This window comes from Bidens hawaiensis, unplaced genomic scaffold (genome assembly GCF_021521415.1).
Source record: "Bidens hawaiensis isolate Kalapana, Puna unplaced genomic scaffold, B.hawaiensis_p1.1 tig00018272_1, whole genome shotgun sequence".
In the NCBI taxonomy this organism is placed as follows: domain Eukaryota; kingdom Viridiplantae; phylum Streptophyta; class Magnoliopsida; order Asterales; family Asteraceae; genus Bidens; species Bidens hawaiensis.
The window spans coordinates 394198-411268 of record NW_027492764.1 but is presented as its reverse complement, the minus strand read 5'-3'; the positions used below and the strand labels follow the sequence as shown (position 1 = coordinate 411268).

Genomic DNA, 17071 nt, shown 5'->3' with positions numbered 1-17071 from the left:
CCACATATCCCACATTTTATTATTTATTTTTAATTCATAACAATTATTTATATATATATTTTGGTTTTTGTTTTATAACTTATTATCTTTGACTTTTTAAAAAAAATCTAAAAACACAGTCTTACTTAGTTTTTTTTGTGAGCATTCCGGTATAAATTTCGTTAAAAATGGAGTTTGTTTAAAAAATCGTATTTTTTATGTAAAATTTTAGTTTTAACCATTATTGAATTATCTTATTTGAACCACTAGTTTTCTATTGGTTAGTCATATTTTTTGGATAGGATTTATAATCTAAAAATCGAACATTATCTGTTCACAAAAAAATAAAATAAATACCTAAATTCGTATTTTAACCCTATAAATATTATAAGAACTTTCATATTCACTCACACCTTCCATCTCTATCTGATTTCATATTCCTACAATGAATCATCAATTTTCAAACTTTCACATGAATCTTGGAGATTCTGAAGATTATCTCAATACCCAATCCTACGAAAACTCTTAGCCTTTTCAAATCCAACTCAAGCTCATGTCAATGAAAACACTTCAAAACATACCTCACAAATTTCAGAAATCCAACCCCGAAAGTGGCATGTTGATGAAGATGTCGCTTTAATGTCATCCTGGTTTTTGGCTGGTGAAGATAAAGTTCAAGGTAAAAACAAAAAGGAAAAAAATTTTTGGGAAGAAGTAAGGAAGTTGTACGATGCAGCTCAAGAAGAAAATCCAGAGAAGCTTGGTATAAGGAATGCAAATCAATTAAAAGGTCGTTTTGGCCGACTTAGCAAAACTGGGAGTAAATGGGTTGGTGCGTACCAGGAAGCATATCGTGCAAGAAGAAGTGGAATGAGCATGAAAGAAATTGAGAATAATGCTCATAAACTTTACGAGCAAGATGGGGGAAAGACGTTTAACGACACTGTCGTTTTTAATGAAGTTATGTGTAAGCACACTAAGTGGGATCTACAGATTAACCATGATGCAACACGTTCCCGTCCTGAATGTGAAGTGGGTGATGAAGAAAGCGCTGAAAGCACAAAAAGAATAAGGACTACCGAAGAAGGCGACTATGTCAATTCCAACCCAGACACACCAAGTAGTGGTGGTTCAACAATTCAGCGTCCAACAGGTAGAGATGCAGCCAAAAGTAAAGCAAAAGAAAAAGGTAAGGTTTCTGAGGAGTTTACTGAACAGCTTCGTGTATTGAACCTTACTAGAAATGATGAAATTGAACTCATGAAAAAAAGACTCGAGTTTGAAAAAGAAAAGGAAGAAAGGAAGCGAGAGCAAATAGAAAAGAAGCGGGAGGAAATGGAAGGTAAGCGGGAGGAAATGCAACATATGCAGTTGACAGCACTGTTGCAAAAGCCGTTGTTGTCGCCTGAAGAAGAAATGATGAAGCGTCATCTGATGAGGAAGCTCTATGGGTTCGTCAAATTAAATCTGGTTCACCGTGTGTTTTAATTTTAGTTGGTTTGTTATGCATTTGTAATATATTTGGTTTTTATGTATGTGTGTTTTACTTTATGCATGTAATATGTTTCATATGTAATCTATTTCACTAGTTTGTAATGCATATCTACTATATATCCAACATTATCTTCCTTTTACTGGATGTTTAGTTTTTTGTATATATAAGATAATCTGGCGTTATCAACTACATATCCAACATTATCTTCGTTGCCACGTGTCACTGTTTTACTCATTGCTTGGATTTTGTTTAGATAAGATAATCTGGCGTTATCAACTACATATCCAACATTATCTTCGTTGCCACGTGTCACTGTTTTACTCATTGCTTGGATTTTGTTTAGATAAGATAATCTGGCGTTATCAACTACATATCCAACATTATCTTCGTTGCCACGTGTCACTGTTTTACTCATTGCTTGGATTTTGTTTAGATAAGATAATCTGGCGTTATCAACTACATATCCAACATTATCTTCGTTGCCACGTGTCACTGTTTTACTTATTGCTTGGATTTTGTTTAGATAAAATAATCTGGTGTTATCAACTACATATCCAACATTATCTTTGTTGCCACGTGTCACTGTTTTACTCATTGCTTGGATTTTGTTTAGATAAAATAATCTGGTGTTATCAACTACATATCCAACATTATCTTCGTTGCCACGTGTCACTGTTTTACTCATTGCTTGGATTTTGTTTAGATAAAATAATCTGGCGTTATCAACTAGATATCCAAACATTATCTTTGTTTCCACGTGTCACCATGTTACTGGATGCTTAGATTTTGTTTAGATAAATAATCTACCAATATGAGGTTAATATTATTCTATATAAATGAGAGTATAACATTGAAAGAGTATTATCCAATAATAACTCTTCCTTTCTTAAGTATAGGAAAATGTCTCTGAATGATTACCCATCGGAGAGTTCCGATTCATCTAACTCAAATGAATTTGATGAATGGGAAGCTAGGGTTGCTGAGCAAAATCGGCAACTTGATTACATAATTACAGAATTTATTATAAGTATGCCAAATATGATCATAGGAGATCATCCTCCTAGATCAAGAAGAAGGTATTGTGATCGTGAACGCGAGCATGGGGAGGAACGTTTGATGAAAGACTACTTTTTTGACAGACCAACATATGGTGAAGACACATTTTGGCGTAGATTTCGAATGCGCAAACCATTATTCCTCCGTATAGTGGCCGCTGTTACCACAAATGATGTATATTTTCAACAAAGAAGTGATGCTACAGGAAGAAAAGGCCTTTCAAACTTGCAGAAATGTACCGGCGCCATGCGAGTGTTGGCTTACGGGACATCAACAGATTCACAAGATGAATATTTGAGAATGAGTGACACTGTAACAAGGGATTCTCTTCTAAAGTTCGTTGAAGGTGTCATTTCATGTTTTGGTCAAGAATACCTTAGAAGGCCCAATGAAGATGATTTAAGAAGATTACTTCATGTCGGGGAAGAACGCGGATTTCCAGGTATGATCGGCAGCATTGACTGCATGCATTGGGAATGGAAAAACTGTCCCACTGCTTGGGCTGGGCAATATGCAGGTCGAAGCGGTAAACCAACAATCATTTTGGAAGCCGTTGCATCATATGACTTATGGATACGGTATGCGTTCTTTGGAACACCGGGTACGTGCAATGACATTAACGTCCTCCAAAGATCTCCTATTTTTGATGATGTGTCGACAGGTCGGGCACCAAATGTGAGCTACGTCTTGAATGGTCGGGATTATAATATGGCATACTATCTTACTGATGGTATATATCCTTCATGGGCCGCATTTGTCAAGTCAATAACTTGTCCACAACTTCGAAAGCACAAGTTGTTCGCTAAACATCAAGAGGCCGCTAGAAAAGATGTGGAACGAGCATTTGGAGTTCTACAAGCTCGTTTTGCATTTCTACGTCACCCATGTAAGTTGTGGGACAAAGATACCATGGGGAAAGTTATGATTGCATGTATCATCATGCATAATATGATTGTTGAGGATGAACGAGACACGTACTTTAACTATTATGATCCATCAGAATTCCTTAATGATAGGCCTACAAACCGACAACGAATGAGTTCTAGTGAAGATGATGAACCACTCTTTCAATACTCTACTGAACGAATTGCAAGCCTATCCAGTTATATGACGAATAGGGCACAACTTCGTAATAGAGAAGCTCATAACATTCTAAAAAACGATTTGATTGAGCATATATGGCAGAAATTTGGTGTTGATGAATAAGTATGTAGTTTTGTATCATCAATATGTGTAATTTTGTATTTCATGCTACTATTGTAACTTATTTTTATCTATTTTATAAAATGTGTTTGATTAATATATATATTTAAAGTTTTTTATATTTAAAAAAATATAATTACTTAATTATATTTATATAGTTAATCAAACTAATTATAAATTGAATTTATTTAATAAAAAAAGGATGAGATTGGGTTGTTAATGGGAGTAAAAGATTGGAGTGGGTTAAATTTTGTAGATTGAAGAGAGAGAAATTAATTTTATAATGTAGGATTGAGATTCTGAGATTGTGAATGGGAGTAGTCTTAATTATTCGGTATGAATGAGAGTGGTATGAAAATATAAAGAATACAAATGCCGAGTGTCCACATTATGTATTTTAACTTGTTGAAAGTTGACTTTAACAAGCTAGGTATGTTGAAGCTTGGAAGCCAACGAGTCAAATGGACGAAGTGTAATCAAGCTCCTGCGAACAAAGGTAAGTTTATCTTACATCTATTTTAAGAAGTTACAAGTCTTATTAGTATGTTTTGATTTATTATGAATATCAAATGGATACGGGCCGCCTTGATCCATTAATTGAAAGTTGATTCTTTTGACTATACTTAGTGCGTACCGGTTGTTTTAACTCGTTACAGTTTGAAGTTTACCCTACCAAATGTCTAAGTGGGAATTACTCGTGTCTAGAATATAAATAGTACTAGCATTGTGTAGTACGGTTTGATTTGGGTTTCGGACCAGCTTGTCGATTATAATAATAAATAGTAACTAGATGAAGATTTGACTCGTTGGTGAATATTAAATTAGTAGCATGATTTAATTAGAGAAATGATTCGTTAAGTTGTTTAGACGGGTTGTAAATAATATGTTGAAAAGTTGTAACCGTTTCTAAAGTTGAATTTTAGTTGAGACGTGAAATAGCATTAAGATTAATTTAAATGGGTTGTAATTATGTTGATGGGTTCTAATCATGCTGATTATAAACAGGTACGCGAAGCTTATGATCAATCGGGCGAGTTAAGATACATAATAAATTGAATCTTTGGAGTTGCATAACGGTAGCCGGCATAGACTACGCTGGACCTGGTTTGGCTTAATATTTTGACTAATGTTACTCCGGGTTTAATATCTTATTTATATATAATATTTAAATATTGAAAATAACTAATATTTGGTATTGGATTGCTTTAGGCGAAGCCCACAAATGGAAGCGAAAAGCCGAAGATCAAGTGCTCGGATTTGGACACCAATACACATCAAAGTGCAAGTTTCTAATATTGATAATGAATTTTAAATAAATTTTAAAATATGTACTATCTTTGATTAAAAGACAAGTTCCTACGGATATTATACGTGATGTTTGGATATTATACGTGATGTGTGGATACATGTTAGGACTTTTGGTACTGTTGACATTACTTATTATCACCAACAATTTTTTTTAATTGAGTCGTTCCGACTCTGACCTATTTTGACCCTGACCCGTTCCGACCCATAACCCCTTTCGATCCAACCCAACCCATTTCGACCCAACCCAACCCATTTGCCACCCCTATGTTTAATGTATATTGACGGGTTAGGCGAGTTGTACCTGTTAAGACACAATTTAAAAAAATATTTAAAAATAATAATAAAAAAATCATAAGTCAAATTATAAATAAAAAATGGAAAAAGTAAAAAAACTAAACATTTCCTCCGCTATTCTTGTTAAAAAAAACGACCCGAAACCCGTTTTTACCCGTTCCGACCTTGATCCATTTTGACCCAGACCCGTTATGACCCGAACCTTATGACCCTGACCTATTCCAACCCGAACCATAACAACCCCTTTTTTTAATTGACCCGTTTGGACCTGACCCGTTTCGACCCATAACCCGTTCCGACCCATAACCCGTTTCGACCCAACCCAACCCATTTGCCACCCCTGTGTTTAATGTATATTGACGGATTATGCGAGTTGTACCTCTTAAGACACAATTTAAAATTATATGCATAATGGGCCATTAGAGATTTCAAGGCCCAATATGATCCATTATGACATGTATGAGTTGTTTTGTCTATTATGGTCTAATATGACTCCCTATAACACGATATAACCCTTAAATATCTATTGTTACATATCACATGCCATAATAGACCACTAAGAGATTTCAAGCCCTAATATGACCCATTAAAGCGACTATGACATGAAAAAGGCTATAATGGGCCACTAACACCAACAAGGCCCAATAAGACCTATAATGAAAGTATCACATGTTATCGGCCATTAACATCTAACTATGACTAATGACATTCCTATACAACCTTTTTAGAGCAACTATGATGTGATAAATGCTATAATGGGCCACAAACACCAGTTAAGGTCCAATAAGGCTCATTGATGAAAGTAAGACATTTTGTTGGGCGTTAACCAAACTATGACTCACTAAACTCATATTCAAACCTTTTAGAGAAACTATGATATGATAGTGACTATAATGGGTCACTAACAACAATCAAGGCCCAAGACGGCCCATTAATGCAAAGTATGACGACCAACTATGCCTATGGCTTACTACACTCATATACAACCCTCTTGTAGCAACGGGGACATGATAGATGCTAATGGCGACTAGTACCATTCAAGGCCCATTGATGAATGTATGACATGTTTTGGGCATTAACATCTAAGTATGACTAATGACAGTCATATACAAACTTCTTAAAGCAACTATGATGTAACCAAGGGACACTAACATCTAACTATGAGTCTATGACTAATGATAGCCAAATAAGGCCTATTGACGAAAGTATGGTGTGTTTCGGGCGTTAACACCTAACCATGACTAATGACACTCCTATACAACTCTTTTAGAGCAACTGTGAGATGATAGATGCTATAATGAGACACTAACACCGATCAAGAACTAGTATGACCCACTAATAAGCGTATGGTTTATTATTGGGCGTTAGCACTGATTACTACAATCTTATACAACTATTTTAGAGCAACTATAAATATCACTTGTATTTATTTTATATGTTTTTATATTTAAAATACAATTTGTTATATTATTTAAAGTTTGATTAGTTGTTATACACACACACACACACACACACACACTAACAACTCTTTATTTTAATTAAAAATAAAAATATTTAATTTTATTTATTTCCTATTAATTTTACTTCTCTCAAAATTTCAAATTGAATTCACCCCTCTTTTCTTCAAAAAATTTGAATTACCCTCTCATTCTTAAATCTAATTTCATATTAACCTATCTTTTTTTCTTTCTCCTCATTACTTCTTATTCTTCTTCTTCATCTCTCTACATGTTGGTGCATAGATGTCAGTAGTTCATATGTCTAATGTCTGTAATCGAGTCTGTAATATTGTTTATGTATTTGTTTGTTTAAAGCGAAGTTGTTTACAAGTTCTCTTAGGCGAACTTGTTAACCAAGCGAAGTTGTTGACAAGTTCGCCTAGGCGAACTTGTTGAACAAGCGAAGTTATGGACAACTTCGCCTGAAGCGAAGTTGTCGTGTATTTATATAGGTTACGGTTACTGTTTACGTGGTAGTTCAAGTTACGTGTAATTCAGTGAGTCAAGTGACGTGAGGTCGAGAGTCTGTAAGTATCACGTGTTGAGTTATTAATATAATGTGTGTTTGTTAGTATCGTGTTCGTGTGTTCGTGTGTTTGTGTTCTACGTCCGTAACGATCTACACAGGGATTCCGCACCTGTGTATATCGGGATATCTCGTGTGATCCGTCCAGGGAACCTACACTACACCCACCATCTTTCATCTTTAATTCTCTAACTCACTCAATTTTTAACCAAATCCTTTAATTTCGGGCTCTAATCTTATTATTTTTGTTAGAGGAATTCACGTATGGTGTCGGTTTCCATCAATTCTATCTCGATTTTTGCCGGATTCGTGTTGAGTGTGAAGAACCCTAAGAACCAAGTTTGGGGATTTTCAATTTTAAGTGTTATTTCTTGTAATTGAAGCTTAGTACATCTTCTTTCATCGCTAAAAAGGTATGTATTTCACTTGTAATTGAAGCTTAGTACATCTTCTTTCATTGCTGACATATTCGTTTTTATTTATTTATTGGTATGTAACTTGATGCTAAACGATGATTATTAAACGATTGTTGATTCTAGGATATAGTACTATGAGTCTAGTTTCCAGAAAGGTAAAGTTTGTAATTTTTTGACGAGTTTTGAATAGTTTTTATAATTTTACAAAAACACTGGTCAAAGCTGATTTGGGGAGTTATATTATGGTCTGTCTTTCCGACACCATAACTCCCTAATGACAAAACCAAACGGGTTGGTTCCAGTTCTGAAAATTAGTATTATGAGCTTTGAAGAACCCAATTGATCTTGCACAATTTGGATTAATGAGTTGATAGAACCATTAAACAAGTATTTGTTGTGCAATCTGCTGAATTGTTGGTACATATCTTTAATGCTTGAATTATTGTGAGTTTTGTATGCATGAGAAAAATATAATAAAAGTTGTTTGAGAAACCTAATTCAAATATTCTACTGTGGTAAATTTTGTAGAATTTATACTTCATCTTTTCATAGTGAATAAAATAAGTTTTTACATGTTATAATCTATCTCGTGAACTAAGTGATCATAAGTTAAGTTGTATGATGAATGTTTGGTTGATTTGCCATGATACGATGTGTGAATACATGTTAGAACTTTTTAGTACAGTTGTCTAATGTGATTGTGCATGAAGGTCATTGTGCTATGTGTCGATTCAAGTTTTTATTTTTACATTTTTTACCCTATATATGTATCATATATTTTTATCTCTTTATAGGGTTGGAACACAGAAAAATGGCTAAAGAAGTCCGCGAGCGGGAGAGACAACCGCAAGAAAGAGGGTAATGATGGCAGTATATCTCAGCATACGGGCGGTTCAATAGGGTTTGATGAGCATCGTATCTGCTTGGTAAGCTAGTTTTATTTGTAAATTCAATCTTAAAAAATTATAATTGTTTGCACTTTAACATTTATTACATTACTTCTTATTAGGAAAAAGAACATGGTCGAAAAGTTAAGTGGATTGAAGTATTCTTAGATACCCACCTCAGCAAAGAAAGCAAGAAAAAGTATTGGGTGGGCGAGCTCAACATTAATAGCCTTGTTGGATTTGATTTTTGTACGGAAAAGTCAGCTAACGCATTTGTAAGTTATCTTTATCATTTTTCGTTTTGTTATATAATTAGGTATAACATATCAACCAGGGGAGAGCAAATGAAATAGACCGTTTCATATTTCATATACATGTGGTAACATAAAAAATGCTAACACTATAATTTAATTTACATGTGGTATACTCATAAACGGGTTGGTTCGGTTTATAACTAAAAATTTAAATGAAAATTACATATTGATTTTGTGGGTGTAATATATAAACGGGTTGGTTCGGGTTCAGGTCCATGAAACCAAACCGGAACCAAACCGTTAGTAACGGTTTGGTTTGGTTCGGTTTAAAAGTTATACGGTTTGGTTTTGGTTTACATAAATTAAAAACCGTTACCAACGGTTTGGTTTATAGTTTGACGAAAAACCGCGAAAACCGGAACGTGAACACCCCTACTTGGCTTTGAGGTTTCGCCTTACATTAACCCTTTATTAGTTATGATACTAATATTTTTAACAATTTTAGGTTCAAAAAGTTAGAGCCGAAATGGAAAAAGAACTAGAAAATGAAAGGAAGTCAAGAAACGAGTTGGAAGAACGAGCAACGAATGGAACAAATGGAAAATGAACGTAAGGAAAATGAAGAAAGGCGGCAAAAACAATCTGATGAGCTTATGAGAAAGTTTGAGGTCGGTAGTAATTAGTAGTAGTTTCAAATATTTTAAATTTATAACTTATTAGTGAAGGTTTGGTAATGTAAACCTGTTTTGAATTTATGTTGTTGTGTTTGTTAAACTTATGAAAAAACATGTTTTGAATTTATGCTAATGAGTTTAGTTACATTTTTAGCCACATTAACAATAACCTCCAGTGTCTATATGATATGCTTGGCCATACAATACATCACTACGTGTGACGAAAAGTTTGACATTAGCCACACTTTAAATTAGGAAAAACATTATGTGTGACAAACGGTAAGACAATAGTCACACCACAAACTACAAAAGAGTGTTTGACTGGCAAGTTCACATTTTTTGCCACATTGACAATAACCTCCAGTGTCTATAAGATATGATTAGCCACACAGTACCTCACTACGTGTGACGAAAAGTTTGACAATAGCCACACTTTAAATTACGAATAGCATTATGCGTGACAAACGGTAAGACAATGGCCACACCACAAAATACAAAAGAGTTTTTGACTAGCAAGTTCACATTTTTAGCCACATTGACAATAACCTCCAGTGTCTATATGATATGATTAGCCACACAGTACCTCACTATGTGTGACGAAAAGTTTGACAATAGCCACACTTTAAATTAACAAAAGCATTATGTGTGACAAACGGTAAGACAATAGCCACACTATAATCTACAAAGGAGTGTTTGAGTGGCAAGTAAACATATTTAGCCATTTTTAATGTAATATCCAGTGTCTATATAATATAATTAGCCACACTATTATTAAATTTAAGTGGCCATTTCTTTGCTATATCCACACGGTATAGGTCTCAATGCACGCTTAACACAACCCTATTGGCCACATTATTATAAAATTCATGTGGCTGAAACATTAATTCATGTGGTTCTATACGTGCAATGGTCACTCATAGTAAATAGTCATGTGGCCATTTTCTACCGTTTAGCCACACTTATTGGAGAGGCTTCTTGATGGCCAGCAACTAATGTCTGTACCCTTTAGCCGCACTTATTACCACATAAGGCCACTAAAAACTGTGTGTGGCCATATCATACCCATGGTGTCGCGACCTTTGGCCACATATGACCTGAACCAAATGTGTGTGGCTAAAGGCTTACGGCCACACTTTTTTCGTGTGGCTGAAGGTCAATATTCACGTAGTGTTTGTTAGTTAAACACTTAGGAAATTCATAATTTGATTGTTTAATGAACTACTTGAACTTATACATGAATGATATGATGATTTGAACCTGGACATTTAGGTATTAATATGATATTTGTTCATATAAAAATAACAAAACTTGATTAGTAACATTATTAATAAACTTAGAATATGAACTAGAAACTTGAAAATTGAGTTAAACGTGTCTTGTGAAATGATTTGATCAAAACTGGAATTTATGGTGAATTATGTGTTATTATATGCGTGATTAGTTCATAAGATGATTAGTGTAAACTTGTTCAACTTATTTGACTTGTCGGTAACGTTAACGGTCAAAAAATCGGCTTTTGAAACGAAACCGACACAACTCTTAGGGACTGTTTTAGAACAGCCCATAAAGTTATAAAATACTCATATATAACATAGGATAATATATGGGAAAAAGACAAGATGATAAAAATTAGTCTAAACGGTTCGTGTCGCGAAAACCAACATGAAAACGTTTAAAGTTGCTATTTTAAGAAAATATTAACAAAAAATGAAAAATAATATATTTTCACAAGTAAACTTATAAAACTTGATTAATATATATGTAACAAGTGTTTTGCATGATTTATAAGTTACACTTTAAACGAAAAACTGAAACGGTTCATTTTAAACATAAAACTGACAAAACCGACAAAACCGACGAAACCAACAAGAATTATGAAAAATAAAAGATTAATATTTTCTTAAAACTTTCTAGCAACTGAAATTTAAAATATATTATATATTTATTTGTTTATTAATTGACTTAGTTATTTAATAGTTAACGGGAAACCAAACTATGTATACTAGTTAACATTATAAGAACTTAATTGCTTATGTGCTTGTGTGGGCACTAGATTAAGATTAATAAACTAAAAGGATGTTATAAAAACTAAGACCAAGTTTTTATTAACAAAATGTGTACTAATATAGGACACACAAATTCTAGAACGAAAAGCTTCAAACCGTGAGTTTCTATATCGAACCCCCCTTCGTTTTTAACTGGAATTGTTTTAAATCTATATTTAATTGTGTTTTGGGGGAAATGCATATTCTTCATTTCATATGGAACCCATTGATTTTGTAAGGGCATTTTATTTTACAAACCGTGTCTAATGTGGGATGAGCTTAGTTGGCTAAATAACTGTTAACCGAATTAGTAAGGGCATAGAAATATCGGTAGATCTATCGGGGTGACGCCCCCCCCCCCCCCAACTTCAATCGTGTTGGTTTAAAAGTGGGTATATTTTGAGTATGGTATGTATCGAGTTATCAACTATGATTGTCATACGTAATGTTGTATTCTTTGCTCGTCTACAACAGCACAATTTGTTTAAAAAATAAAATGCCTATGGTTTTGGTGATGTAATGACGGTAGATTATTACACGGATTGGTGTTATAATGGTGGTAAGCCATTATACACGAGATGTTTTTGGATATAATTCAGGGTGTAGTGAAGATTACACACGAATTGATATCGGATATAATGACAGAAGATTGTTATATGGATGTTGTTTTCGATTCACAAATATATATATATATGGACTATTTTTATTATAAAGGGAAACTCACCAACACATCGTGTTAACCATTATTTTAATATGCTTTTCAGGTAATTAAATGCAGTATGGAAGCTTCGTGATGAGTGCGGGAAAATAGTGACGTGTGTTTTGTAACACCCTGGCTAAAGCGGAAACACCTGATTGTGACGTACAGATTACTCAAAAAACATGTGACACTATTAAGTGACAATATTATCATTAATTAATTTAAACATCAAGTACACAAGTTCGTAAAAAGAAATACAAGGAAAAATACAAGAACAATTTAACAACTTGCCCATTTATTGAAATACTCTAAGTTCTAATGTCCTCTTCTTGTTTCAACTTCGAATAGATGTACCTGTAGCATATATAAAAAATAATGTCAACTAAATGAATAGTTGGTGAGTTCACACAAGTTTGATATAAGTACATAAAAATCATACAATTCCATAAACAAGTGTAAATGAGCAAGTAAATTCCTTTCCAGTTGTGATTGTGCACCAATGTACTTAGATAAGCGCAATTAAGGTCCTTTCCAGTTGAGATGTGCATCAACGTACTTGGATAATGATGCCCTTTTCCACTCATAACAACAAATGTCTTGAGCGCAAAGGGGGGCGTATGATCATACTTAATGAGGAAACCATGAGCACGTAATCTTTGAGCAAGTAAACAAATAAACACACAAGTCCATATAACGAATTGTAGTTTTTAAATAATGAATAAACAAAATTGTAATTTGAATAGGATATATATGTTACCCCCAAAAGTAGTAAAAGAGTTAAAAGGGGGTGTGAGAAACTCACATTTGAGATTAAAGTTAAATTTGGAATGACAACCGAAAGCACGTTAAAAAAAATGATTGATCAAACCTTACGAACTATAAATAAACAAAATATAATAATTAAAGACTAACTAACGGGGTTGTAAAGTTTAAAGAATACTAAATTAAATGAACAAATAATAAGATAAAAACAAGGGAAAGATAAAAAAGAAAGATGAAATAAAAAACCGGTTTTTTAGACATGAAACTATTCTGTTTTGTTTAAGGTATTTAAAATATCAAAGAATTTTATTATAAATCAAGACTTATGTTTCCAATAAATTAGAATGTTTCTAATAAATTAGAGGGTACGAATCTGCGCACTGTTTATAAAATATTGATTGTGAATTCATACGAATGAATTAAAATGCGTAAAAATAGTTTTTAGAACCATATTTCAATGAAGTATATCATAGGCTCTGTATAGCACTTTTTCAGTTTTTAATGAACAATATATGCCTATTTCTTTGACAGCTATATCTAATGTCAAAACTGAAATGTTGCTTGATGCAATATTTTAAAGATTTCGAAAAGGAGTTTAATGAAACAAAACTATGGAATTTTTTGGATATGATTATATAACATTTATGAGCATATATCATCAAAAATCCTTGGGTCCTTTGAATAAAAAAATAAAGATTCAAAACAGATAAATAAAGATGTAAGAACGTTTCAAGTGTGATCTTTGTGTAATCGATCATCTCCTTGTGTTCTTTGTCTCATCCACCATATACACCATGGCGTATGGATTATGTGAATTCCTAGACATGATTGTGTTATGGTAATGTGACCATTTGATTAACTAGTATGAAAAAGAATTAAAATAAATAGAAATAAGATGAAGAAGACTTGAATAATTAAAATCCTATCTTTGAAATGGAAAAATAATCTCTTGAACTTGTCAAAGAGTGGTGTAAAGAATGAAAGAGGTGGGAGTGAGTTCTTATTTATACTAGAATGAGGAGGTTACTCTTAAGAATATTTTAATGAAAAATTTGATTAGGAGAGTGCTTTAGGGAAGAAGGTTTGACCAAAACTTAAATGGTGTAAGAAGATATTTTTCATCTTTTAAAAAAAATAACTTTAGGTAAAAAATAAATGTGACATAAGTAGATTAAAAAGATGTATTTTGGTTATACATCAATAATGTTATTTATGTAATATTTGAATAAAGAAAAATCATGAGTGTTATATTTTTTATTTATATATATATATATATATATATATATATATATATATATATATATATATATATTAGTAATGATTAATATTACTAAATAACTTTAAGAAAGAAAAACTATTATATGCGAAATATGTAACATGTGAGTATAGGTATAATTAACCGAATCCCATCGAAAATTTAAAATGGGTCGGGTTTTTGGGTCTGAAAATTAACAAATTTTACATGTTTGAATGAAAAATGTTGACTTTATGTTGAACTTGTAATTTGAATAAAAATCATGTAATATGAAACGTGTAATAACTATGATGGTTAAATAAATTTCAACCTTCGTTTGAAATTTATACTTAAATGTAATTGGCTGAAACGACGTCTGTCACCACCCGAAAGACTTGGTCAAAGTCTTCCGCTGTTTAAAGTTAAAATTTTCGGGGTGTGACATTTTAGTGGACAAGTTTGCCCTTATCCTAGATGTATTAAAGGTTGTACGTATCATGTGTTGATTAATTTGTAAATCTCTTAAAACCAAGTGTCTTAATTTGTCTTTTTCTCATACATTATATATAGTATAGATATAGATATATCCATATATTTATTTTTACAATGAGTTGTTTGTCGATTCGAATGACACTTACTAAACAAAAGGCAGGGAAACAACTGTGACCTTTTTCCTCGTTCTTTTAATTCTATTTGTACCCTAAATCAAAATTTGCGAACCACCATTATTCTCTTTTAGAACCATCACACTCGCATTTCATCATCACAGGCAGTGGCGGATTCAGAAATTTTTGCTAGGATGGGCACAAACCGGATCGGTAAAAAATGGGTCCGGTCATGTCCGACCAACCATTTAGGAGGCCTAAGGCGGAATGAACTTTCGGGACACATGAGCGGGTACATTGATCTTGTTATACACCACCCTTTAAAGCTTATAAAAATTGAGATAAATTTGTTCTAACTTTAAGAAAATTTAAGAATAAAGTTATATGTTTAGGTAATATTGGATTTCAAAGTATTGTGCAGGTCATATTTAATTTAAAGAAAACCATATTCATCATCTTCTTCCTCTATCTCTTCAAAATTCTGAGATCATTCACCGGCCAAAATAATATATTATTAACTACTATTTATGTTTAGTTGCGAAACCATAATTTTATATGCGGTCAATGTAGAAATCTTATACTATGTAACATGTAAAAGAAATAAAGTTCTAACTGATTAACGTAGTGCAAACATGAGTCAGACAGTACAACACTTATTTTCCAATGATTATAAAATGTAGGAATAAATCCTAAATCAAATAAAATAATATCTAAATAAGAATATTAAATAAAATTTAAAATTCTTACAATTTTAACTTAGAATCAACTTCTTTATTTAAAATAAGACAATATACAAACTTAAAAGTAAGTTACTTATATTTATAAATTTAGTATAAAAAAATAAAATATTATTAGCTATAAATTGGTTGGTTGTTTCTATTTAGTCAAAATATGTTTACATGTGTACTATAAAATAATATAAATCGTACACTATGTAAAAGAGAAAGTAATTAAATATTAGTTTTTTACTTTTACAACTCATCATCTTCTTCATTACTCTTTGTTTTACTAATATGTACTAACGCATACATGTAAACACGAAACTCCAGCAGGTGGACGGTGCGCATCGGCCCACCCTAGCCAAGCTCTAATGTAACATCCTGTTTTCTCGTTTCGGTTAATAAAATAAATTATGAGTTATTATGAGTCGGGCTTGTGTTGGGTTAAATAGATATGAGTTATGGACTTGGGTTAAAAAGGAAAGAAGAAAAGATCATGGGCTTGAGCCCATGACCCATCATATATAAACAATAATTACTCCATAATCCATTCATTTCACACACTCCATACATCACCCTAAACACACACTTAAGCTCTCACTCTAGTTTCTCTCTTTTCTCTAGCCGAAACAAGAAGGAAAACCGATCCAGACCCGAGGTAATGATAGTATGATGATGTATGGATCCAAACCCGCTAGATTTAGTTGCGAAACAATGAGCCGATACCCTTACACCATTAAAGTCATGAGATTCGGGTGCAATCGGGTATAAACCGAACAAAAGATGAGCTTAGGGGTCACCCTAGCTCAGATCTGGATCGAACGGGACAAAAAACGGTGGAAGACGAGTGAGATCTCGTTTTTCTGGCGAGATCGCGGTTTTCCGGCGACGATGGCATCGGAAAGCCAGAAAACGGCGTACGGGGTTAAGCATGTCAGAGAATGTTTATGACATTCTCTGACCTAACCCTAATTCGTTAACGAAAGTTTAACGAACTAGCCATAATTCATATGCCAATTCGTTAAGGAAAGAATGACGAACTAACCCCTTCATTAAGGTCCAATTCGTCATGATGACCAGTTCATTAAGGTCTAATTCGTTTTGATGACCAGTTCGTTATAAAAGGGCCATTCGTTATAAGAACCAGTTCGTTATAAGGTTCAGTTCATCTTAAAGGCCAATTCGTTATAAAGGCCAATTCTCTATGCGGGACAAATCGTTATGAAGTAACGAATTAGCCAATTCGTTATGAAAGACAGAAGTAACGAATGAACTCCAATTTGTTAAGAATTGGGTAAGGAAATAGAACTTTAACATAATGACAGAAAGGTCCCTGGACTTAGAATAAAATGGATTAAATACAAAGAAGCCCTCGAACTTTAAAGTTAGCAAATAAAATAATAATTAAAAATCAT

The 17071-nt window shown here is 33.1% G+C and overlaps 2 protein-coding genes across 2 annotated transcripts; both read left to right on the top strand.

The window, feature by feature from the left end:
• Window positions 1-618: 618 nt before the first annotated feature.
• On the top strand, window positions 619-1467 carry LOC143555723 (uncharacterized). The gene has a single exon (XM_077045227.1). The coding sequence runs from the start codon at window positions 619-621 to the stop codon at window positions 1465-1467; it is 849 nt and encodes a 282-aa protein (XP_076901342.1).
• Window positions 1468-2023: 556 nt separating this feature from the next.
• On the top strand, window positions 2024-3883 carry LOC143555718 (uncharacterized). The gene has a single exon (XM_077045223.1). The coding sequence runs from the start codon at window positions 2375-2377 to the stop codon at window positions 3734-3736; it is 1362 nt and encodes a 453-aa protein (XP_076901338.1). The 5' UTR covers window positions 2024-2374; the 3' UTR covers window positions 3737-3883.
• The last annotated feature ends 13188 nt before the right edge of the window (window positions 3884-17071 follow it).